This window comes from Antennarius striatus, chromosome 13, assembly GCF_040054535.1.
Source record: "Antennarius striatus isolate MH-2024 chromosome 13, ASM4005453v1, whole genome shotgun sequence".
NCBI classification, from domain to species: domain Eukaryota; kingdom Metazoa; phylum Chordata; class Actinopteri; order Lophiiformes; family Antennariidae; genus Antennarius; species Antennarius striatus.
Window position 1 is genome coordinate 9,258,232 of NC_090788.1, and position 23,030 is coordinate 9,281,261.

The 23,030-nt window shown below is 39.7% G+C and overlaps 2 protein-coding genes across 5 annotated transcripts; one reads left to right on the top strand and one right to left on the bottom strand.

The window, feature by feature from the left end:
* Positions 1–759: 759 nt before the first annotated feature.
* LOC137605915 (solute carrier family 12 member 9-like) lies at positions 760–14,542 on the top strand. Of its 3 annotated transcripts, none has more exons than XM_068330845.1 (14): positions 764–1,470; positions 3,139–3,359; positions 3,481–3,615; positions 3,701–3,838; positions 3,930–4,226; positions 4,463–4,570; positions 6,127–6,238; positions 6,322–6,479; positions 6,553–6,635; positions 6,711–6,835; positions 8,969–9,161; positions 9,240–9,414; positions 12,358–12,504; positions 12,610–14,542. In XM_068330845.1, exons 2-14 carry the CDS (start codon positions 3,170–3,172, stop codon positions 13,437–13,439), a joined length of 2,691 nt encoding a protein of 896 aa, XP_068186946.1. In that variant the 5' UTR covers positions 764–1,470; positions 3,139–3,169; the 3' UTR covers positions 13,440–14,542. The 3 variants fall into 3 exon arrangements, 2 of the variants coding, with proteins under 2 accessions (XP_068186946.1, XP_068186947.1); XM_068330846.1 differs by lacking the exon at positions 764–1,470 and adding an exon at positions 1,486–1,638; XR_011037809.1 differs by lacking the exon at positions 6,711–6,835 and having other exon boundaries at positions 760–1,470; positions 12,610–12,748.
* Positions 14,543–14,672: 130 nt separating this feature from the next.
* Positions 14,673–19,791, bottom strand: hsd20b2 (hydroxysteroid (20-beta) dehydrogenase 2). Of its 2 annotated transcripts, XM_068330847.1 has the most exons (11): positions 19,593–19,791; positions 18,659–18,705; positions 18,456–18,531; positions 18,226–18,336; positions 17,104–17,171; positions 16,973–17,017; positions 16,814–16,848; positions 16,629–16,710; positions 16,400–16,465; positions 15,003–15,152; positions 14,673–14,907 (listed from the first exon to the last, which is right to left on the bottom strand). In XM_068330847.1, exons 1-11 carry the CDS (start codon positions 19,738–19,740, stop codon positions 14,767–14,769), a joined length of 969 nt encoding a protein of 322 aa, XP_068186948.1. In that variant the 5' UTR covers positions 19,741–19,791; the 3' UTR covers positions 14,673–14,766. The 2 variants fall into 2 exon arrangements, with proteins under 2 accessions (XP_068186948.1, XP_068186949.1); XM_068330848.1 differs by lacking the exon at positions 18,226–18,336.
* Positions 19,792–23,030: the final 3,239 nt, after the last annotated feature.

Below are 23,030 nucleotides of genomic sequence, written 5' to 3' on the forward strand. Positions count from 1 at the left end.
TCTTGAAAACGTTTCGCCTGTCATCCAAAAGACTTATGTCAGTCCTTAAGGTGGCTGGTCTTGTCCCAGCTTATTAACCCTGTGGGGTGTGTTCAATGCTATTCACATTTCAACAACCTTAGTTGAAACCCATCTCTTTGGAGATAAAGTCAGAGAGGCCAGACTGAGATGGCTGGACATGTCCAGAGGAGATATTCCAACGACCGTAGTTGAAGCTACTTTGACATGGTGGAAAAGCCATCTCTGAACGGGGGGGTGGTCTATGACATTCCCTTTTGCCCATTTACAATCAGGTCCTTTCAAAACCCCCCCAAAAAAGCTGGTGCTTTGATCTATGGTCTTACTCACACTGGCTGTCTGCATATGCACTAGTCCATACACTTGTCAGGTACTACTTTCAGGGTACCATGACCAGTGACGTGCGGTGAGGATCATGGCAGGTGAGGCACCAACGTCATCATGATCACGTGATCAGATTTACAAAAATATGAACCTAGAGTGTAGCTTATTCACCATTTAATTAGCAACAGTGAGTGGGTTATGTTAAAGTCTCATTGCATAATTATTTACACCTACAAACTGTAACACACAAATAAGCATATTTGATTAAAAAAGCATAATGTTGTTACCTACTTATTAATATGTCAAGTTTACTTGTAAATGAAGTCCATGCGCCGCTCCCTCTGAACAAACACGTCAATAACTTATTTGTAGAAATTATTGTCTGTATCTTCATTTAATTTATTTATTTGATTTTCCTTTTTTTTTTTTTTTTTTCTGACCGCACGTCACTGACCATGACCTACCCTGAAAGTAGGTCAGGGTAAGTGGTGGGATGTTGCGGTCTCTGACTGCCTTGTTTTGTTTTTGTTTGTAGCCTGACTGTTCACAGTTTCATATGTGATCTAACATCTCAGGTTAGTGATCCACTGGATCATGATCCCCGTACATAGTACAGTATATGTGTGTCATCTTTGCAGCAACAGTGAACTCTAGTGGGGACAACTGTCAGCGACCTGTACAGTACAACTTTGCATCAGACGCACACATAAGAGCAGTAATGTGATTTACATTCAGTCAAGTGCTACCGTTCTATTAACAAACAGCTGTGTGTGTCCATATTTGGACTTCAGGGTTATTAGATTTTCTGCTTATGGGGTCTAATAATTTACAACAGACAGCTTTGAAAATATGAACTCGTTTAGCCCACCCCTTTCAGCAGTCACATGATTGGATTCTGTTCCCGTGACAGTTTTGAACAAATACCAGGGTAACAAGGCGTTCCACGGCTGCCCTGCCTCATTGTACGTAAGCAGCACATCTCTGACAGCATCCAGTTGTTGGTTAAACTTAATCTCCCACTTGGAATCTGAACTGGGACGTATCGAACCGGAAGCATCCCCCCTGAGAGGTTCGCTAGACCACACGTTCTGGACCACTGAAGCAGGAAGTGGCGAAAGTGTCCGCCGGGTAAGTTTGATTCTCCTCCTCCTACGCGGCGTTCCTGAGTGATACCACAGGGGAAATGGGATAAATATCCCGGATGTTGCCATTTGGACGGCATCAGGCAACTACGTAACACCGCGTGAGGTGTTCAGTGACAGCCGGGCGGACCACTTCCTGAGTGACGCTGAGGAGGTAAAACAAACGTCCACCAAAAGGTTCAACAGAAAAGAGGCGGATTTTTAATGGATTTCCGTCCGTTTGGGCACACATTTTTAACAGACACTGTGATATATTGTAGAAAATTTATTGTCTCTCAAGTCGGTTACTCGAACTCACATGACGGCGTTTTTTATTAGTAATGTGACGTCAGAGAATGTCAAAAACCGTGCACCCTAAAATGCATCCTCCAGAACATGACTGGCAAAATGACGAATTCATTTTCAAATATTTACACATATGTATCACTGAATGTAGTTTGTTTTTATTGAGAGGTCAAACCTCTCTGTCTCAGCCACTGAAAAACCCCCTCATCATGAAGTCTTTGAGGGTTCTAACAATTAAAAAAAAAAGACTTTAAAAGAGTTGTGGACAGCCAGTGAAATTGTTAAGTATCACATTGGAAACATGCATATCACTGTCAGATAAGGTTCAAATAATAATTCAATTTTCAATCGATTAACCATGTAAAACATTCACAGTAAATTTCCAGACTCTGCCTTGTGTGACAGTCTAAATTCCAGTCGTGCTTGGTTAAATGTGACGTAAAGCAAATAAAAACAACACATTCACAAATCTGACCACCGGAAAAGTTTGAGCAATGATCGGATCATATCCAGATTTTATCATCAGTTAATTCTTAGTTCATCGTTTTGTTCCGTCAAAGCATTGTGAAATTCATTACAAACAAAAGAGGTTAATGAGCTGATGAGAGTTGAATTCCTTTCATGCTTTGTTGTCACTCATGTTCTTCTGTTGAAGATTTAATTAAAGTAGGATTGTCAAGGCAACTCTGGCTTTCGCGTCACAGATGAAAACTGCCTCAGGGAGAAATAACAAAAGTGAATTTCAGGGGTAGAAAACAACCAAGGCTACCTGTGCACAGGATAATGCCCAGGTTGATATGTCTGTTTGCTCTTTGGTGGGAGCTGCTTGCAAAAACAGACAAGTTGCTGTGAATCGACTGACTGAAAATACCAACCTGAGGTGTGAGCTACAGTTTTCATTAACAAGAATGAGTCACAACTTCACTCTGCGCTCCTGGCTGGACATGTTTCAGTAAATTTTCTGTATTGAGTAGAAGAAATAAGAAAACATTTTTACTGATCATGACCAACTGTAGACAAGAAATGCCCGACAGTACAGAGGAATATGTGATGGGTGCATCTGCACATGCTGTGCAAGTCTAGAATGAGGAGAAACATCACTGTGTTTACTTGTTTGTGAAAGATCGCCCTGTGATTGTTACTTGTTTTTAGAAATGTGAAAAAAGCAATGCTTCAAGTGAATTAAAGCTGTAGACATTAAACACAACTCATGTCATAGTCTTATGATTTATATGTGTTCTCACTTTAAAAAGAGAAGACACAACACAAACAAAGGAGAACTTTGTTCTGTTTAAAAAAGAAAACTGCATGGGAAAGTGTTATTGCTGTTTTTCTTACAAATCTATTGTCCCTAATTTGTTTTTCACAGATCAAGCACACCGAGACACCTCTGACCAACTATGTCAAGTGAACGCACCCCCCTGATCACGTCAGGGGTATGCGGTCTGACTGTAACATGTGGCGCAGAGTCGGATGCCACCCCTGAATCCGGCACTCCAAGTAAAGAGCCTAAAAAGCTGAACACGTTCTTTGGGGTCATGGTGCCAACCATCCTGTCCATGTTCAGCATTGTGCTGTTCCTGAGAACAGGTGAGGAGAGCGATTATAAACCTGAGAGCAATTGGCTGTAAGCAGTAGGAGTTTAACTTTCCTACATTTTGAGTAATTGCATTGTGCACTTTGACTAACAGTAATGTGATCTCTCTTGCAGGGTTTGTAGTTGGTCATGCAGGATTGTTGGAGGGTCTTTTAATGCTGACTGTAGCTTACATCATCATATCGCTGACAATACTGTCCATCTCTGCCATTTCCACTAATGGCGCTATACAAGGGGGTGGAGCTTATTGTATCCTTGGTGACTGAAACGTCTTTCTTTAGTCTTATGCTTTCATTCCTCAGTTAAAACATCAATCTTAACAAAGTGCGACCAGACATGATCAGTCGGTCCCTCGGCCCAGAGTTTGGTGGAAGTATTGGTTTGATGTTCTTCTTGGCCAAAGTGTGTGCATGTGGAGAATATGTTCTTGGTCTTGTAGAGGCAATACTTGATGTATTTGGTGCAGACCCCGGTAAGATTTTGGTTATCTAATGTTTCTCTTATACTGTATTCTCAGTCATTCTTCAGATTCTCGGTTTTCTAACTGTTTTCCTCTTTTATAGATTCATCAGGGGGATTGCAGGTGCTCCCCCAGGGTTACTGGTACAACCTTCTGTACTCCACAGTAGTCCTTCTACTTTGCCTGGTTGTGTGTCTGGTTGGAGCTCACATCTACTCTCGCACAGCCTTTTTCATCCTGGTGTTGATCACCATATCCTTGCTGTCCATTTTCATCAGTTCAGTCATAGTCAAACCTCGTGAGTTTTTCATCACCCACCATGGATCTGGAAACCAGACTGCCCACTTCAATGCCAGCTACACAGGCTTCAATGCCAGCACCCTTAGGAACAACCTGGGCCGTGAGTGTTGGGGGCATGAGGCTGATATAAAGAATGTTAATGCAGATCATGATTAAAATAGCAAGATTTAGAATCTTTTAATGAAGACAAGCAAAAAATAAAGAATCAACTGGACTTGTTTAAGGTTGGTTGAAGACATTTCACATCTCATCCAAGAGGTGAAATGACCTGGATGATTAAGAGCCTACACAGACTTCTTTTAATAGTTTTACTGTTCCTGTTTTCTATTCTTGCAGCTGGATACACTTTGGATTACAGCACCAACACTGTCATGTCTTTTGCCAGTGTATTTGCTGTTTTATTCACAAGCTGCACAGGAATCATGGCTGGAGCCAACATGTCAGGTTAGAGCGTGTTGTCTTACATATATAATCACTTAACAGTGAAGGTCATCTTTACCTATATATGATTAATGAATAATGTACTTGTATGATTTGGAATTATTTTTTACTTACTGGTGTCATTTTTCTGAACAATAATAATTTTTAATGTGTGAAGTATATTTTGCAAATTTTGTAGATAGAATTTCTGCAAGGTCCATGTATTGGACATTTGGAGGATTAGAGATGCCGAGCTGTCAACTGATCACCTTATTTGGCAAGCTGGATCTGATGGTGGGGGTATACCAGATAAACATGATGTTTCCAAGTAAACAATGTAGATGTGCGTGGAGAATCTGGCAAAGCCTCCTGTCCAGGAGGTCTTCAGCTCTCAATTCTGGCAAAATTTCGACTGCATTCCGAAGGAATCTGGGGACATGGGTGTGGAGGAGTTCAGAACAAGGACCGGAAAATGTGTTGTAACTTTCTGATCACCCTACTCAATGATCTATTCCCTGGGAAAGTACAGTATATGACAAAGTTCCAGAGAGGGGAGACCAACTGTTAGTTGAATCTTGGATTCAAGAGGAACAATGTTGTTTTTGTCCTGGTCCTAGAGTGCTGGATCACTTCGTCACTCTCGGCGCAGTGCTAGAGGGTGTAGGGCATTTCGCAGTTGCAGCTAATGGAGAGAGATGGGAGAGGGAAGGGCAGTTATGTCATAGCGCCCTAGGAGCTGGACTTGAACTGGCGACCCTCTTGTCTCAAGACTCCCCATCGGGGAATCTAAACCCAGTCTTCCACGCGAGAGGTGGAGATATCGTTCATTATACCAACGAGGAGGTCTGGGTGGACTGTTCTGTCCAAGTTAGGGATGCCCCAAGTAGGGTAGTTCAAATATCACAGGGTTGTGTTAGGAAAGAATGGAGTGAGAGGTTGATACATGGACCGGGGCAGCATTTGACCTAATGCAGATGCTGTAGAGTCATCTGACGTGATTCTGGCGTTTAGTTAGGATGCCACACTGATGCCTCCCAGGGGAGGTACATTCTGGACATGTTTCACTGGGTGGAGACCCTGGGTAGACCTGAGATGCACTGGAGAGATGATGTGTCTGCTAGCTTTTAAAGGCCTTGGTGTTTCCCTAAAAAAGCTGGATGGGATAGCTGCAAAGAGGGAAGTTTGTGACCTGAATATTGGAAGAAAATGAATATATGAATTACTTACTGACTTCTACAAGTGAAAAAGTATTTGCTATCTTATTTTTGACTGTTATAAAAAAATCAAAAAAAAAATCATTGTTTTATACACATATTCAGGCAAATCATCGCACACACAAACAAAAATTAATCACATGGTGATATTTATTCTCGCTCCACCCGTCCCTGAATCGCTATTCAGACAGTGACACTCTTCTTATGACAGACCACAATCTTCTATTCCTCTGTTCTCATGAACAATTTGATTTGACTTCATTGTGTCATTGCACCAACTTCTTTTTTGCATTATGTTTATACACATATTCTGTGGACCTTGGTGCATTCTCATGCTTATTGTACTTCCTACACATGTCCCTGAAGGGGATCTGAAGACTCCGAGTGTTTCAATCCCAAAAGGCACCATCACAGCTGTCCTCTACACTTTCATAATCTATGTCCTCTTATTCATCTTAGTCAGCGCCACCTGTGACAGGTATGAAATGTTTCTTTAACGTTTGATATTCAAAGAGAAATACATATTTGCAGAAATTACTTTCTATTCTTTTTTGTCTTCAGGACTCTGTTGATTGAGGATTATGGGTTTCTCCAGAAAATAAACATCTGGTCCCCATTTGTGACCATTGGGATATACTGCTCCGCTCTGTCAGCTGCAATGTGTGCTATGATTGGAGCATCCCGTATCCTTCACGCTCTTGCTCTGGATGACCTGTTTGGTGAGGACTGAAGTTTTTACACATATCAGTGTTTCAGAATTATTTTCTAAGATGCAGTTTTTTTCCCTTCAAGGTTTACCTTTAGCCCCAGCCACCATCACATCAAAATCTGGGAATCCATGGGTGGCAGTGCTGTACACCTGGGGTCTGGCACAGGTGAGGGGAGTTTCTGATGAATCTTGTATTTTCAGTATTAAATGGTCCTGAACTTGTGTTCTGTTTATATTTCAGTGTGTAGTGTTTGCAGGTCAGCTCAATTCAATAGCAAGTTTGGTGACTGTTTTCTACCTGCTTGCATACGCTGCAGTTGACCTCGCTTGTCTGGCTCTTGAATGGGCGTCAGCTCCAAATTTCAGGTAATTAATAAGTTTCTATTAAACTAGAGGGAACACATGGAAATTCAATGATAAAAAAATAATATCAGACTTCACACCAAACATATGAAAACAAATGTATTGGTATTGTAAACCAATGTAGTCCAAAATCAATGTGGTGACTTTGTGTTGGCAAATCATGGATTGCGCTGGGCGGGCATTGCGAAGAAGTAGATGAATGTTAGCAGGCTAACTGGAAAAAGAAAGCTAACTAATCATGAGATTGGGACAGGAGCTAACGTTAAAGGAAAAGGCAACGGTCAAAAGAGCAAGTGGAAAACAAATTTTAGAGAGGTGATAGTTCTATGAGCTGACTACATGAACAGAACTGTATGTAGTTACTTAAAGACTGTTTTTGTCAGATGCCCGAGGATCATTTTGGATACTACATCGATTGTCTCGTTCCAAAAGGAAACCATAGCTGGACAGACTGTTCGTGCTAGTCAGATAGTTTCACCAGAAATCGTTGCCATTTTCTGTGTCTTTCCTTCTGTTTGGACTCTTTGCTCAAAAACATGACAATTGTTGGTACAGTTATGACACTAAAATTATGTTAACTGGGAAGGCCATGTATAGTTAGTGATGTGCAGATGAAGCTCCCTGAAGCATTGAAGCTTTTCATCCCAATCGGTTCATTGCAGTTCAAAGCTTCATGAGGCTTCATTTGCTCTAGTACGACATTTACTGGAGGATAAAAATATCAGTTGGCATGAGTTTGAAGTGTGTGGCATTTTGAAGAAAGCCTGTGAATAAAACTGTCAGCAAAATAAGGAAATGTGCAAAACATGTATATTTTAGTGATGGCAGTACACTGTGTGTGTGTGTGTGTGTGTGTGTGTGTGTGTGTGTGTGTGTGTGTGTGTGTGTGTGTGTGTGTGTGTGTGTGTGTGTGTGTGTGTGTGTGTGTGTGTGTGTGTGTGTGTGTGTGTGTGTGTGTGTGTGTGTGTGTAAAAATAATTCCCGTAGGGAAATTACTTTCGTTTAACTCCAAATGCTTGCACACGTATACAGTATACACACACACACACACCAGCAGTATGGAAAATGATCATTTGGACATGACGAAAATGAAAGTACAGTAAACATGTACAGTTAGGGGTTGGGGTATGGACAATGATTGTGTTTTTGTAACGTTGAGGTACAGCCAGTGATTATTCTTGGGTCATATCAGAACCACTACCTGAATCAGGCCGTGTCCACACATAGCTGCATACGTGCGTTGATCAACACGTTTATAAGTATAACAACTCCGAGAACGGGACTGGGATGTGTGGAAATTCACGCAGTTCTTCCTGGAGGACGACCTCCATCAGAGTTCTCCCACCAGCAGGCAGCGCATCCCAGTCTGACCCAGAACTGGCGTCGGCGAAGATCGTGAATGAAAGAATGATGAATGAATAAATGAATGAAAAAATAAATATACATAAACCTTATGACTCATAAAGAAAGAAACACATGAACAAATGTCCAACTGTCAGGCATGTTTATCAATGCGTCTTGGACGTGGAGCTGTTACATGTGAGAAAATAGCCGGTTTTAACCCCGTCCATTCTGTGTGTACATGTAGAGACGGGTCACACATACTAATGTCAGGGAGACACCCCCCGCATAAAAAAAAGTTTCGATTACAGCGTCCACATGACAACACAGACCCGGTGTTTTCAAAAAACTTCACTTTGCTCGGTATTTTCGTCCCGGATATCTGTGTTGTCATGTGGACAAAAAATGTGACCGTAACAAAAAGCCTCGCTGCCCAATGCCTTACGCCATATTGTTCACGGTATTCCTTCTGGCAGATACGCCGTGATTGGTTGGGCACCGTGATTGGTTGGGCGCTTGCTTGACAGGTAGTGGGTGGAGTTAAAAAGCGTGACAGCGTGAGGGTTTTCAAGTGAGCTTATTCAAATATATTGATGGGGAGATAATAAAATTCTATTCAAAAAATGAGAATATAATACTCTCCACTGACTTCTGCCAACAACATATTTGCATTACACATCAGCCTCACTTAGTAGAATTGCTGTCGGATTTTCATCTTGGTCAGTATAAGTGCTATTAATAGCATTTCCATCCATATACCGTATATTAAATACAGTATGTCTCTTTTTTTAACAGGCCGACCTTCCAGCTCTTCTCCTGGCACACTTGCCTTCTGGGTATTGTGAGCTGTTTAGTGATGATGTTCGTCATCAACCCTGTGTACTCCTCAGGCAGCGTTGTAATCCTGTTAGTGCTCCTGCTTTTCCTCCACTACAGATCGCCCACCAGCAGCTGGGGCTATATCAGCCAGGCTCTCATTTTCCATCAGGTATCTAGACTCTTGCAGAGATGGATACAAAATCAAACATGCAGTTTACCCAACAGATCTGCCTTCTTTTTGGTTAAGGTACGGAAATATCTATTGATGCTGGATGTGAGGAAAGACCACGTGAAGTTCTGGAGGCCACAAGTGTTGCTCATGGTGGCCAACCCTCGCTCCTCCTGTCAGCTCATCCAGTTTGTCAACCAGTTGAAGAAAGGAGGGCTGTTTGTGTTGGGCCACGTGCAGCTGGGGGATCTGGGTAATTTTGCATGTCCTGTGATGGCCATCTGCAGCTAATAGCATTAATTTGTTCTTATCTTTGAATCATCTTCCTCTGTGGTTTCGCTCCCCCACACTGAAGCTCAAGTTACATTGCGACCTTAGACTGTCAAGTAAGGCTCAATGTTGGGCTTTCACTTTCCATCTGCTGCTTCTCTTGTATTATTAATGGGTGAATGCATTTTCTTTTTACCATTTTAGAGTCACCCACAGTTTAAGCCTAGTTTATCATGTCCTTAATGCAAGCAAAAATATCGCATGACTCACCTCATGGAATACAGAACACTACTTTCATTCTTTCAGTCAGCAGCTGAGTTTGTTGCTTCTTGGTGCCCTTAAGGATGCAAAATGGATGTCCACAGTAAAAATTGATCATTTCCTTGCATTGTTGTGAAGTAATGTATATTTTTTTAAGCTTTGCAAAGTTTATATTGTTGTAGTTAGAGAGTAGAGAGAGTAGGACTTTATTCATCCCTTCAAGAGGTTCAAATGCTGCTGTGTGTAATGTCTCCGTCACATTACACACAGCACAGTACGTACACAGAAAGAAAAGACACACAAAGTAATGCCAACGCCAAATAGAAGGGAGTAATAAATAATAACCCACCAGACAGAGAGAATAATAAATAATAAATAACCCACTAAATAAAGGAATATACAAATACAAAGACCTAAATGGGCTTAGGAATAAAGGGCATGAATAAATAAACCTTAATAGGCATGGACTGAATATTATATTAGTGTGTATATTGTTTATAGTGTTTGGTGCATTGTTTCCGTCATCCCTCCGTTCTCGTGTGAACTCCCTTTTTCTTCATCTCCCCCAGAGAGGAGTTGAGCAGTTTAATGGCTCGGGGGATGAAGGACTTCTTTAGTCTGTTTGTCCTGCATGTTGGGAGGCGCAGCCTCTGGCAGGTCAGGCTTCTAAGGCTCCTCTGGTTGTTGATAACAGTGTTTCGAGATAGTAAAAAAAGTACTTAGAAAGTACTTTTAGAAAGTACTTAATACAAGTCTGTAGTTGAGAAATGCAACAGTTTATAAAGAAAAAACAAACTTAAAGAAATACAGTAATCCCTCATGTATTTGCGCTTTAAGATACACGGCTTCATTTCATTGCAGATTTTTAGTAGGTAGTCATTTGATACCATACGCGCATGCTATTGGCTGACAGCATCCGTGTGTGCGCTGCGTCCCAAGACTCGCAGAACGCAGCGCACTTCCGTGTAGTAAAGAAACATTTTTCTTTAGTACAAAAGTGCTTAAACTGTCTATAAGAGTTTGGGGAAAGGTAATACAGATATAAGATGGTTTAATATCAGTACGGGGAGGGTCATAAACGTTTCAATTACCATAAATAATAATATAAATAATTTGTCGCTATATCGCGGAATTTCATTTTGCATGGGTGGTCCTGGAACCTATTAACTGTGAGTAATGAGGGATTGCTGTATTTTTCTAACAAGGAGGCTTATATACTAAATTTATTTAATGTTTAATTAACAACTGACACTCAAGAATTTCTTTTTTCTTTTTTTACCCCATGAATCAACAGATTTGTGTTGTGACCTTCTAAGGTAGCTATTTCTTTTGTTTGAACCACTTGTGGTATCGGAAACTGTTTAATATCCTTCTGGATCGGTACTCTTCACATCCAGCCGAAGGTCAGCCAGGGAACTCAGCCCGGTATAATCAGACCCTGGCATTGATTCCCAGTAACGGTTGACCACAGGACCACCTGTTGTTGTTTTTTCTGCTCATCAGGGGTTAACTTGACAAACTTTCTCTTAGACAAATCCACTAGTCTTGATTACCAAGTGACCACTCTAGAAAGCCCAAAATCTCCCCTCTGTCATTATGCAGGAGTTGTTCGATCAGCTCCAACTCTTCACCACCTATCTCCAGAGATCATCTTGTTGCTGTCAGTCAGCAGCTGTGCTGAGAATTCCTGTCCCGGATATGACTGTGGACTGTGTTTGTCTCCAGCCCTGTCAATGGTGACCTTCTTTTCCTTTCGGCTTAACCTTCAGGGGTCGCCACAGTGAATCAGTTACCTCCATCTAACCCTGTCTTCTGCATCCTCTTCTCTCACACCAACTACCTTCGTGTCCTCTTTCACTACATCCATAAACCTCCTCTTTGGTCTTTCTCTTGGCCTCCTGCCTGGCAGTTCAAAACTGCTGGGAGAGGTGGTGGCTGAGGCTTTCTATAGCCACTTTTAAAATGTTAATATGCCACCACTGATGTTAGCCTTCGGCAAGTGCTCCGGGTCAACTGCCCGTGATGCCCGTGAGACACAGAATTGTGTTTCATACTTAATCTACATGTGGAAGTACATGGTTTGCTAAGTCATTGTGTACAGCCTGGATGACAAAGTTTGGTTACAGGACCTCAATGTTGGCTTTAATCACTTGTGAGCCTGTTCAGTCTCTATAGGAATGTCTCTCTTGTCCACATCACTAGAAACCTTTGTCAGCTCCAAGCGTAGTTGTTGCTCCTCCAATCCTATGGCTCTGCCTTTGAGAGAGTGTTGCTCTCTGTTGATATACCAGAATAGGTAGGCTGTGTAAGGGGACATGATGGTAACCCTAACGCCTGACTGTTCCTGGTAGGCTTGCCCGTCTTTGTAAATGGGTCTGTGATGAAGTTTTGATGATAACAGAGTGTTCAAAGTTGGCATTAAAGATCATCTCCAGCAGTTTGGTGTTTGATGGAAAAGAAAGATACCACTAGGTGGTGCAAAGTTATGCAGAGCCATAACATACCAATCTGTGATGCTTCCAGTCAGGATGCTTTCTTTCGCTCCTCTTCCACCACTGTCTGCTTGCTCACGTGATGCAGCTGTGAAATAATGTATTGCATTACTGTTGGTTTGTTGTTAAAATCCATGCAGTGAATTTAATTCTGCCTTTCCTCCTTCTTTTAGACATCCTCCCATCAGACCCGGTGCAGCAGCAGTACAACTTCTGGTTGAGGCTGGTTGATAAACTCGGGGTGAAGGCCTTTGTAGACCTGACGTTGTCTCCTTCTGTCAGACAGGGAACACAGCATCTGCTGCGGATTACAGGTTTAGGTATGCTGTGATTTCTTACACACTTGCATCCAGGACATGTTTTTATGCAGCTTTATCTACAATGTATGACCCGCACATCTCTGCATTTCTGCTTCTCTCTACAAGGTGGCATGAAGCCCAACACACTGGTCTTGGGTTTTTATGACAGCTGCACTCCTGAGGACTTCTTCCTTCAAGATTCTGCATTCTGTGACTCTTCAATGAGGCGAGCAACTGAGGACGAATTTACTTTTGGTGTTGACTTACCTTCACTGCAGGCTCATTTCCCTCCAGTTCGGCACATTGAGAGCCCACGATGGCTATCACCAGAGGAGTATGTGGGGATCCTGTCTGATGCCATTAAAATGAGCAAGAATGTGTGCCTTGCTCGCTACTTCTTCCAACTAGAGGGAGAGGGTAAAGACAGCAAGGTTGATGGGTCAGAGCGCACTATAGATGTGTGGCCTCTCAACCTGCTCCAACCTTGCAGTCGTGAGTATCAGGATGTGTGCAGCCTCTTCCTGCTGCAGATGGCCTGTGTGCTTAACATGTCCAATAAATGGCGCCGTGCACAAATGAGAATTTTCCTGAATGTGGAGACTGAGTCCAATGACCAGGGCTGGGTGGTAAATGAAGAGACTTTTCGAGAGTTGCTGAGGAAGCTGAGGATTCGTGCATCAATAAAGATTGTGCCGTGGGACTCTGTGTTGAAACACCACGTTCATCTGAATGAGGAGCCACCACAAGCCCTGTCCGAGGACTTCCTGTGTGCAGTGAACAGTATGCTGACAGAGCACAGCTCCCAAGCTGCTGTTCGCTTCCTGTATTTGCCTCGACCCCCTGCTCATCACAGCCAGTCACAACAGTACTTGTCTCATGTGGAAGCAGTGACCAATAGTTTAGGACCAACACTCCTGATTCATGGTGTCACGCCAGTCACATACACTGAGCTGTGAGCGTCTGAAGTCAACAGTTTTATTCACATTCACACTTACATAATATTGTCTGTGCTTCAGCGCAGTTGTACATGCTGGTTGAAAATTAAACTATCATATAATTTCATGAAATCTGGATGCCAAGGAAAAGTATGTCACCACTTAGACTAAGTCAGCTTTGTTTTTTGTCCTTTTACCAAAGCTTATCTATATTAGTATACCATTGAGGTTTTTGAATTCAAGTTAGAGAATTTATTGTTTTCATTTACTTGATATGATTCAAGACCAAACACTGACAGATGTGTCATTTACATTCCTACGAGCGCTACATTATTCTGTGTTTGTTTGTTTGTTTGTTTGTTTTTCAACATTAGACAGAAATAGGAAACGTGTCAAAGTCTCTTCTGAACAAAAAACTATTTTGTTTTTTTTAACAATACGGGTTGTGTAGTGCATTGGATATAAAATGTCTACATATACATATAGTTAGAATTTCAGGGATGAAATTGTAGTGTTTGCTGAGGACTGCTGACTGCAAGGAGGACTTCACTTTATTTATGGTATATTTTTTACCTCTTACTTTAAGTACAGTTCCATTTCCCTTTTTGTCAAGTCTGCTGGTTGCTGGACCAAGTGACCCAAAGATTTTGTTTCTGATTTGAATTCGGGTCAGATGACTGTTGTCCATTACGAACCGTTTTATTTTACTGCTGCTCTGTTGTGCTCTGAATGTGCTCACTTGAAAAGTGTACTGAGTTTTTGTCCTTTGTGTTACAGTTTGTAAAGATGCAACCAAAAGTTTTACACGTGTTACTCTAGATTTCATCTTCATCCAGACTCGGTCGGGAACAGTCAGGTGATTCAGTCAAGACTGAAACCATTGACTTGGCTTTACAACTTTGTCATTTAACATTTACTCTTAAGCTGCTTTGTGTGGATTCACACCGGTATACTAAGGATCTGCAGATGTAAATATTAAACTGCTGTTACTCTTGGATTAAGCATATTCTAAATGTGCTCTGTATTATCTTTGTAAATGTAACATTGCAAAAAAACATGAAATATGTATTTAACGGAACGGGTTGTGTTTCTGTCAAGTGTAATAATGTAAATGTTAATAGAATCCTTTTCTGATATGATCCTTTTTAAATCGGTCACTGTACATGAATATCATGAATAAAGCTGTTGAATATATTAGCTCCATACATAAATTCATATTTAGTGATATAAATGTTTAGTATAGGGATAAATAAATGGTATAAAATCATTTTAATTCACAGAAAAAAAAAATCACATTTTCATCAGTTTCCTGTATATCCTTCTCTGTCCACATCCAGGCGCCTGACTATTACTCCTTTTTCATTGTCTTCTCATTTTCCTGCTTCATTCTTCCTTCATATTTACTGACTTTTGAGAGGTTTCCTAGTTTTCTGACAATAGGGGATGACATTCGAAGCCACTCTGGGAGGAATATTGTGAAAGCCAAGTTCTGTAGGATTTGAGGGGAAAAGGGTAAGACATTGATTTTCTGCAATAACCGAACAATTTGTCAGTGATCATTGAGAAGTGTTTCATATCAGTGACCTGGAGGGCATGAGACAGGCAACCGCTTGTTTGACTGGAGTGGCCAACAGTGTTCAAGGCATCTCGAACGAATCCTGAAGCGCTCTTCACACAGCAGTTGACTCTTATGTTGTTTGTCATGTTGGTGGACACGAGGAAAGGGACAACACACTGAGGGAAAATGGGGTAAGACAGGTTTAGATGCCCTCACATCATTATAGAAATGATATACAGTTTTAACAAAAGCATCAGTAAGAAAAGTACTTTTGTCCAGTAGAGGAGTATCCTAAGCCAGCTTCATTTTCAATAATAAAAAAATGAATATAAGCATGAGTGAGTGCAGCATTCTGTATATTGCATTTACTGTATGTTCCCTAGAGAGCAATACTACCTTTGCTTTTCAATTACAAAACAGTATAATAATGTGTGATTTAACTTGAAAATTTGAAACACTGATACTGGCATCATCCTCAAAAATGTTGTGTTGTCCTGTAAATCTTACTGTGGTTGAAATCAGGCCCATGAACTAAGCTTTTCTAAAATGTAAAAGATTTTACATCACTTTACAAAAAACAAACTTCATGTTGTTAAACTTGTGAAAATGATCCTTATGTTTACGGATCTGTCAAAACGAGTGAACGCTCTGTAATATGTGTGTAAGGCCAGCAGCTTATTTAGATCGACAGAATAAAACCACACTAGTCTGCTTGTGCTGCCTTCACTGCGCTTTGAGCAACCAGTTTAAAAGGTGTCATGGCAAATATGTTCTTGAAAAATGTTATCTCAACAGATATCAGTCGAGTTGTTACTCAGAGTAAGAAGGGTAAGAATGAACTACAACCTAATCCAGTGGATTAGGTTGTAGTTCCTTTTAACTAAGTTTATGCAATGAAAATGAATGTTGAGTTAAATGTTAAAAATGAATGAAGGCTATATATTTTAGTCAATCTTAATTCAAAGATGTTTTATTTTCATAGTTTTATGATTGCATTTTTAGAAAATTATTCTATTTTCCTGTTCTTTAGCCCTGGCTATCGAGGCAGCTTCTGACTGGATTACACTTGCAGGCTACTATTGCATGTCTTTAAGCTCTGGCTTCCTTTAGTGTCAGTTGTCCACCTATTATTATACCAGCCCACTCTAATAAATCCGACTAAAAACCAGACCTGCTGCATTGTTCTTTTTGTATACATGATACTGGTGTTTATTCACAGTACACAGGAATTTAAGGTTTTAATTCTGCTTGTTTTTTCAAACTACACCTCATTCTAGGAAAACATGACTTTTTAGGGATAAATATAAGAAGCGTTCAATTTTATTTGATGACGTTTGAATTGTTTGAAACTTCTTACAGTTTGATCACATGTGAATGAGCTTAGGGATTGCTGGAATTTTTAGGTAAGTATCAAATACTTTACCTGAACAAAAATTCCCTTTGACTTGTACTCAGCATGCAGACACCTAGAGAAATAAGTAACAAAAATCTGAAATAAAGAACAAAGTCAAAGTCACAATACAGACAGACGAGTTACTGAGAGTTGATTTAAAGATTGCGCAGTAATCAATGGATGTGAGATCAGATCTGGTCAGTGTGTCTTGAATGAATGTGAGCATTTAAATGTAAAGAGTAACTGCATGAGAAAATACCTTTGTGGCAGAATAAAGGGTCAGCAAAGGCTGTGGGTGGATTCCCAGCTCAGAGGATACATTGATAATTAGTCCTCTCCCTCTACAAGCAAATAGAGGACAAACAGAGAAGGAAATGTTTTTATCCATTCTCTAAATTCTTTGCTTTCTATCCATCTTTAACTTCTAGATATTTCAGGCGGTACCTTTCAACCATGTCTGGAAGAACCAGTCTGGTCATCTGAATGAAGAAGATATCTATCATAATCTTGTGTTATGCAGCCAGTAGCCAAAACACTGTCCAGACACAGTGGAAATGTGATTGTCGAGGAAACATTTAAAGTAATAGTTATGCTATTTCTTACCTGTGGGACAGACAACATGTTACAGTTGACAATCTGAGTAATTTTCTGGGCAGAAAAACAAAACACGAATTCAGTTTCAAAACTAAAACCTCTTGGAGTGTCATTCAGAATTTGAAGTTTTAAAAACTTACTATTTCAGCATCTGGTGTTTCCAAGAAGTAGGCAAAATTATCGGAATAGGCCATGCCTACATTGTTAACTGTGTGGGTTACAAAGACACAAACAAACATTCCATTAGTAAGCCTGTATATGTAAACTTTTCACTGACAATTGCTAGTGGGTTTCCCATTATATATATTATGATCAAGGATTAAGCAAGGAGGAATCTGTATTCAATAACAATCAGCAGTTGAATCTGCCAAACAAACATGTTTTATACTTAAACTCTTGGTAATATTTTGCAGAAATATATGTTGTTATTAGACTTGAGTTTGATGAGAGCACTGATACATATGACGTTTGTAAGGCAAGTTTGAAGCTGCAGTCATGTTAGTCTTTACTAAGTTCCCAGCTCCTGCTTGGGGTGTAAACAGATAGAAGGATTATTGTGATTTCAAACATAAGTGGGGAACAAAAGCTCCTTGAAGGAGCTACAAAGAGTGAAAACACAAATTATATCTAATCCATAGATGGGTTGGATTTTTTTGCTCGGAACATTGAAAATGCAGCACAGATTTACCTGACTTCACATCATAATCATGGCATCCTGCATTGTATGGGTAATAAATTGTTTTTTACAACTCATTACTTTTTCAAGTGATATATTTGCATTCTTAATATATTAATGACTATTCTGCTTGCTTGCTTTCATATGCTGTTATAACATCCCAATTATCTTATCGTACTCATTCCCTATAGCAACATGACATTTTTGCCTTTTCTTTAAGTTAACATTCCTTGCACAAATGTAGGCAAACTGATTGCTGGCTGCAGCTTCACATTGAAATAGGAGAGTGGCATCATTCATCAACTATGCTTGTTTCTCAGTGAGTGTTGATCTGTTTCTCCAAGCAGAGATCCAAGACCCACATTTTTGTGAAAATTAAGAGCTGCTGATTGTTTGAACCACTTCCAGCAATTCCAGAGACAAGCTGCTGACTTTCGTTTTCACAGTCTATCTACTTTGGAACTTTTAGTTGTTTACAACATTGAAGCTTCTAACTGGTTTCCTTCCAGATTTATATACTTATAAAGCATCTGAATAACTACATGGTGTTTACACATTCTCTGTTCTGTAACAGCTATGCCATTACCCAGAATTCCAATCTCCAGTCCCCGTATTTCTTCAGCTATGATTGGATAAATGCCGTGGCCTTCCGTGAAGTCTACTTGAATGGTGCGAGTTTTTCTTCCATACTGATCCTCTGGAAGAGACCCAGGATATTGTGAAATATACCTCCCCAAGCGTCGCACATAGATAAATTGTTTAAAGTAACAAGGGAACAGCAGTTCCCAAACAAAAGACTACATTCATTTCACTCACCAATCTCTCTGGCAACCAGTTGAAGCTTATCATCATATCTGCTCACCAAAACAACATCCAGGCCTCTTCGTGCCAACTGGAAAAAGACAAGTAAGCAGACAGACAAGTTTGGTAGCTTTTTAAACCCACAAAAAGACACTGAACTGATATTGAAAACACATCAATTGTTGAGGAGGAATTACTTCAGAAAGTTAGACTCTCACCTCTGTGGCGTAAGCTTTACCAATGCCAGATGTAGCACCAGTGACAACTGCACAACAACAAAGAAATAAAAAATAGCATTTCTATTCACTGGACAGTTATGAAAAGCTAGAGTGTTTAGCACTACATGTGTTATAGTAGCACCAAAAGAAGACATGACAATGTGTTCCACTGCACAACCTGATTCCAAAGCTTCTGTGATCTTATCTTAAAATGAGTTTTGAAATATTACACCTTTAACTTTTGTTAGCAGCTTTCAGTGTGATGCAATAAGTACAAATTGTTTTCTTTGATGTTCAAACAATGGCACAAGAACATGTTGCCCAGTGACCACAAGTTGACACTAGTTTACAAAAGTCTTTAATCAGTTTTGAAGATTCATTAACTGTTGTTCTAAAATGCCAATTTTGAAAAACCTTGCATCTGAAAACCCTGCATTGCATCGAAAAGTTAGAGTTTGAAGTATGAGTAATCTCTTAGCTTGGTCAGTGGAAAAAAGAATCGCCTGTAATTATCCAGAATATCCTAAGTGTTTGGACTTCATTTAAGGTGTTTCATCAGAGAGAGTCTTATATAAGTGGAAAAACCTTGATTTTAAATTAAAACTTAAATTACTCTGTGTCTGCAGGGTACTGAAATGTTCACAGGCATTAAGACGGAAATGTTCCATCAAGTTGGAATGTAAAACAGCTTATTCGAGCCCTTTATCAAACTGCCCTCACCGACTGGAATTCTGGTATGTGCCACCGATGGAAGTAGAGGTATGAAAATCTAAATGTTTCTGAACTCCAGCTCTCTGCTCTCCACTCTCATCAAACGTTTCAGAACTACACGTCCTCATTGCCATCTGGTTTTAATTCTGACTGCTAATGTTTCATTATGAGTTATGAAAGTAACATGTAAAGAGAATGTTAAGTACACTGTCTTTTGTATTACCTGCCCATTTTCCATATGTTCTTAAATCCACCTGCCAAATCTCTGACAAAATGTACTCCTTAAATCCACACCAACATCTCCAGGCAAGTTTCAGCATGTGAAAAACAACAGTAAATCCCCCGATGAATACGAGCACATCAGTGAGCATTTTGCTGCAGAACTAAAGAGTGAACATGTAGTACGGTGGACAAAGGTTTCAAATGTGCTCACTACTAATTTTAAACTTTTTATATACAGTGCTCCTCCCACACTGCTCCACCCCTTACTGTGTACTGTTGTCTTGAGGGTGAGCTTGAGCAACACCTCCGGAGCCATACAATGCATCTGAGCCTTACAAGCTCTCTGTAGACGAAACCGTGGGACCTGTTAATCACGATTTAGCGACATATCATTTTCTATCCAAAATGACTGCTCCTTGTGTTGTTTGCTTTGGATGTAGGATCAAGATGGTTATCAGGGTCATCTGACAACTTTGTTTATTCACTTTTCATTACTTAAGGTCGCTTAAGGTCAATGAACTCTCTTCACACTGAATGCTTCACTACTTCTAAACTGTTTGTTTTTACTGTAAAGCGTTTTTGGTGGCAGGCCTCATGATAATAAGAATACGATGGTGCTTCACAGCACGAAGATCCTGTATTCAAATCTTCTGAGACTTTTTTTTTCTACTTTGCTTGGTCTCCTGTGTGTTTTCCTCAGGTTCTTGGACGTCCTCCTCCCACAAAAAATATGCAAAATTTCTCAGACATTAATGTGAGTGTGACTATGTGGCCCTGCCATAAACTGGTCTCCCATTGTCTCACCTGATGCCAGCTGGGATAGGATACACACACACACACACACACACACACACACACACACACACACACACACACACACACACACACACACACACACACACACACACACACACACACACACACACACACACACACACACACACACACACACACCCTGAGACCCTGGACAGGTTAAATGATAAAGAAAATGAATGAATGAATGAATGAATGAATGAATGAATGAATGAATGAATGAATGAATGAATGAACTGTTGATGGCTTTCTGTAATCATAAACTAAGTTATGGTGAAGTTTGAGAATATTTTCAGGTGATGTTTCTATTTTTCTGGTTTAGTTCAGTCGTGCCTCGTGACTTCAGTCTGTAACAGTCTTTCTATTATGAATGTTAACTCTTAATACCAAACTGATACAAACCTCATGACATTTTTATACCATCACAAGGGCTATTTTCTCAGGCTATCGCTCTTGCCTTGAGTGGCATATGGGGTCACAGTAACACATCTAGTCAAATAATTCCAACATCTAATCACCAAAAACCCAGAACAGAACTATGACTTCAGCAGCCACATAGGAGATAAAGTAATGACACAGTTAAGAATGTGACACAGTTCTTCCATCGTCTGATAAGTTGCTGCTGCAGACAATGAAGAATTAGAAACAGTACTACCCGTTCATGTAAAATCAGTGTCTGTTCGTTGGCAAACTGTAAATGCTCTTGATTAAACAACTGAGTGATTATATTTTTGAGCACACACACCAGACACAAGGCTGACAGACTTTCCACAGGCAAAAGAACCACATAAAACACTGTTAGACATTATGTACGTTATAAATTATTGAAGTTTTCATTGATTGGCAAATTGTTTGCTATATTTGTTTCACTTAATCAATAATTGAAATACTTATATGAATTTACAGCTATATGAAAGTATCATCATAATTTTGACGATCAACTTTAATCAGATATTCATTATAGAAATCATAACTGTTTTGACTACATCTTAAACCACACGTTAGTGAATTGTTTTAACCATTACTGAAGTACTGAGCTAAATGTTTCTGCCTGCAAATAAATGCTAAAATAAAGCAAATGAAATGAAGCTAAAGAGATGTTGTGGACTTTAGAATCAGTGTAATGACAAAAAGAAACTCTCTACTACTTACATAACATTGCAGCAGGTTCTTTGTGGTATATTTAGGTCATTTTCAAACCAATGAACGTATGTTTGGGACTCACTGTAAGGGCCTTTCATCTCAACATCTAGCATATTTATCAAATGCAATACCAACAACAAACATTCAAATTATATTTTGAATGTTTGTTGTTAATAATAATATTATTAAGAATAATAATAATGTTAATGCATATCCTACAATAAGAGAAAAATATTTAACTGTGTTGTTTTCTCATCAACTAGTTTGATTCATAAAATATTTAAATTTGAAGGTCTCTGGGGCCTTTATACTATCAAAATGTTGAACACAAAACAAAGAGAATAAAATAAGACATTTGTGCAGCCTGTATTTTGTGTCACACAAATAAATAAGAGGTACATTTTGTAACTTTACTTTATTTGTCCCTTGCAGACACACATGATCTGAGCAAAAGTGCATTCGCAACGTAGTTGGATTAGTGTTATGGGCCATGTCAAGCTAGGGTGGGAAGTGATAAATTGACCCCGGTCCCAGTTTAGAAACACATAGAAATTACAAAATATGATACTGTATTAGATTAGACTTGTACTATATGTACTATAACTTGGAAGAGATCAGCAGTTGGGGAATATTCAGAGTTTGCCGTATATTTGAGACGCAATCCAGTTTCATGGCTGCTATTATTTTTGTGCAAATTTTAGTTTGTGCCATTTGCAGACATTTGCAACTATAAATCTCAAGCAAGTGGGCAAGTAAACTAGAAAGACAGAAGAAACAGCGTCTTCCTGTCTGAGATGGGGAAACAGCAGTAATTTAGCTTTAAACCACCAGATGGTGGTGTAAATGCAGTGCGCCTCTCTGCTCTACCTGGAGAGAGGCAGAGGAAGACCTGCTCACTTTAAACTTGATAATTGAGCAAATGAAATTCTGAATCAGCATTTTTGAAATTGTATTTAATTTTTTTTTTTTCTACATTCAATCCATTTTTAAATATCAAGACAAAAGATTAGGAGCTGAGATATCAGTCACATTCAATGTCACTTGCAAAAGGATATGCCAGAGGCCATAGTTGAATGAGTTTGATAAGGAATAGTGATGGGGATCTTTTTGTTTTTCATTGTAATACAAAAAAGAAATTTTTAAAAAACTCTAAAAAAATCTAGTATCCTAGTATCCACTGCAAAATATGAAGTAGTATTTTCTAGTAGTTTTGGGGATTCAGGGTTAGGGTTAGGGTTAGGGTTATTTGTTTTGCAAAGCAATATATAAAATTGTTTGTTTGTTTGTTTTTTGGATTTTTATTAAAATCTGCTTTACTTTACATAGAACATTTAAGAGGAAAATGTCCCCAGTGACTAAAATAGCATCTGAAGATTCCCTGTTACACAACACACACTTTAAATTACACTCAAAATACTGTTCAGGGAAAATACCTTGCTTTCACAAGGCTGTGACCCTGTGATCCGAGGAACAGTAGTGATGT

Excerpts from the sequence above, each read along its gene's own strand:
- LOC137605915 (XM_068330845.1), top strand. The coding sequence starts at position 3,170 with ATGTCAAGTGAACGCACCCCCCTGATCACGTCAGGGGTATGCGGTCTG. Across the intron at positions 6,239-6,321 it reads GTCAGCGCCACCTGTGACAG|GACTCTGTTGATTGAGGATT; the intron begins GTATGAAATGTT and ends TTTTGTCTTCAG. Across the intron at positions 6,636-6,710 it reads ACACCTGGGGTCTGGCACAG|TGTGTAGTGTTTGCAGGTCA; the intron begins GTGAGGGGAGTT and ends TTTATATTTCAG.
- hsd20b2 (XM_068330847.1), bottom strand. The coding sequence starts at position 19,740 with ATGCTCACTGATGTGCTCGTATTCATCGGGGGATTTACTGTTGTTTTT. Across the intron at positions 18,337-18,455 it reads ACTGGTTGCCAGAGAGATTG|AGGATCAGTATGGAAGAAAA; the intron begins GTGAGTGAAATG and ends GGTCTCTTCCAG. Across the intron at positions 16,849-16,972 it reads ACATGTTGTCTGTCCCACAG|ATGACCAGACTGGTTCTTCC; the intron begins GTAAGAAATAGC and ends TTCTTCATTCAG.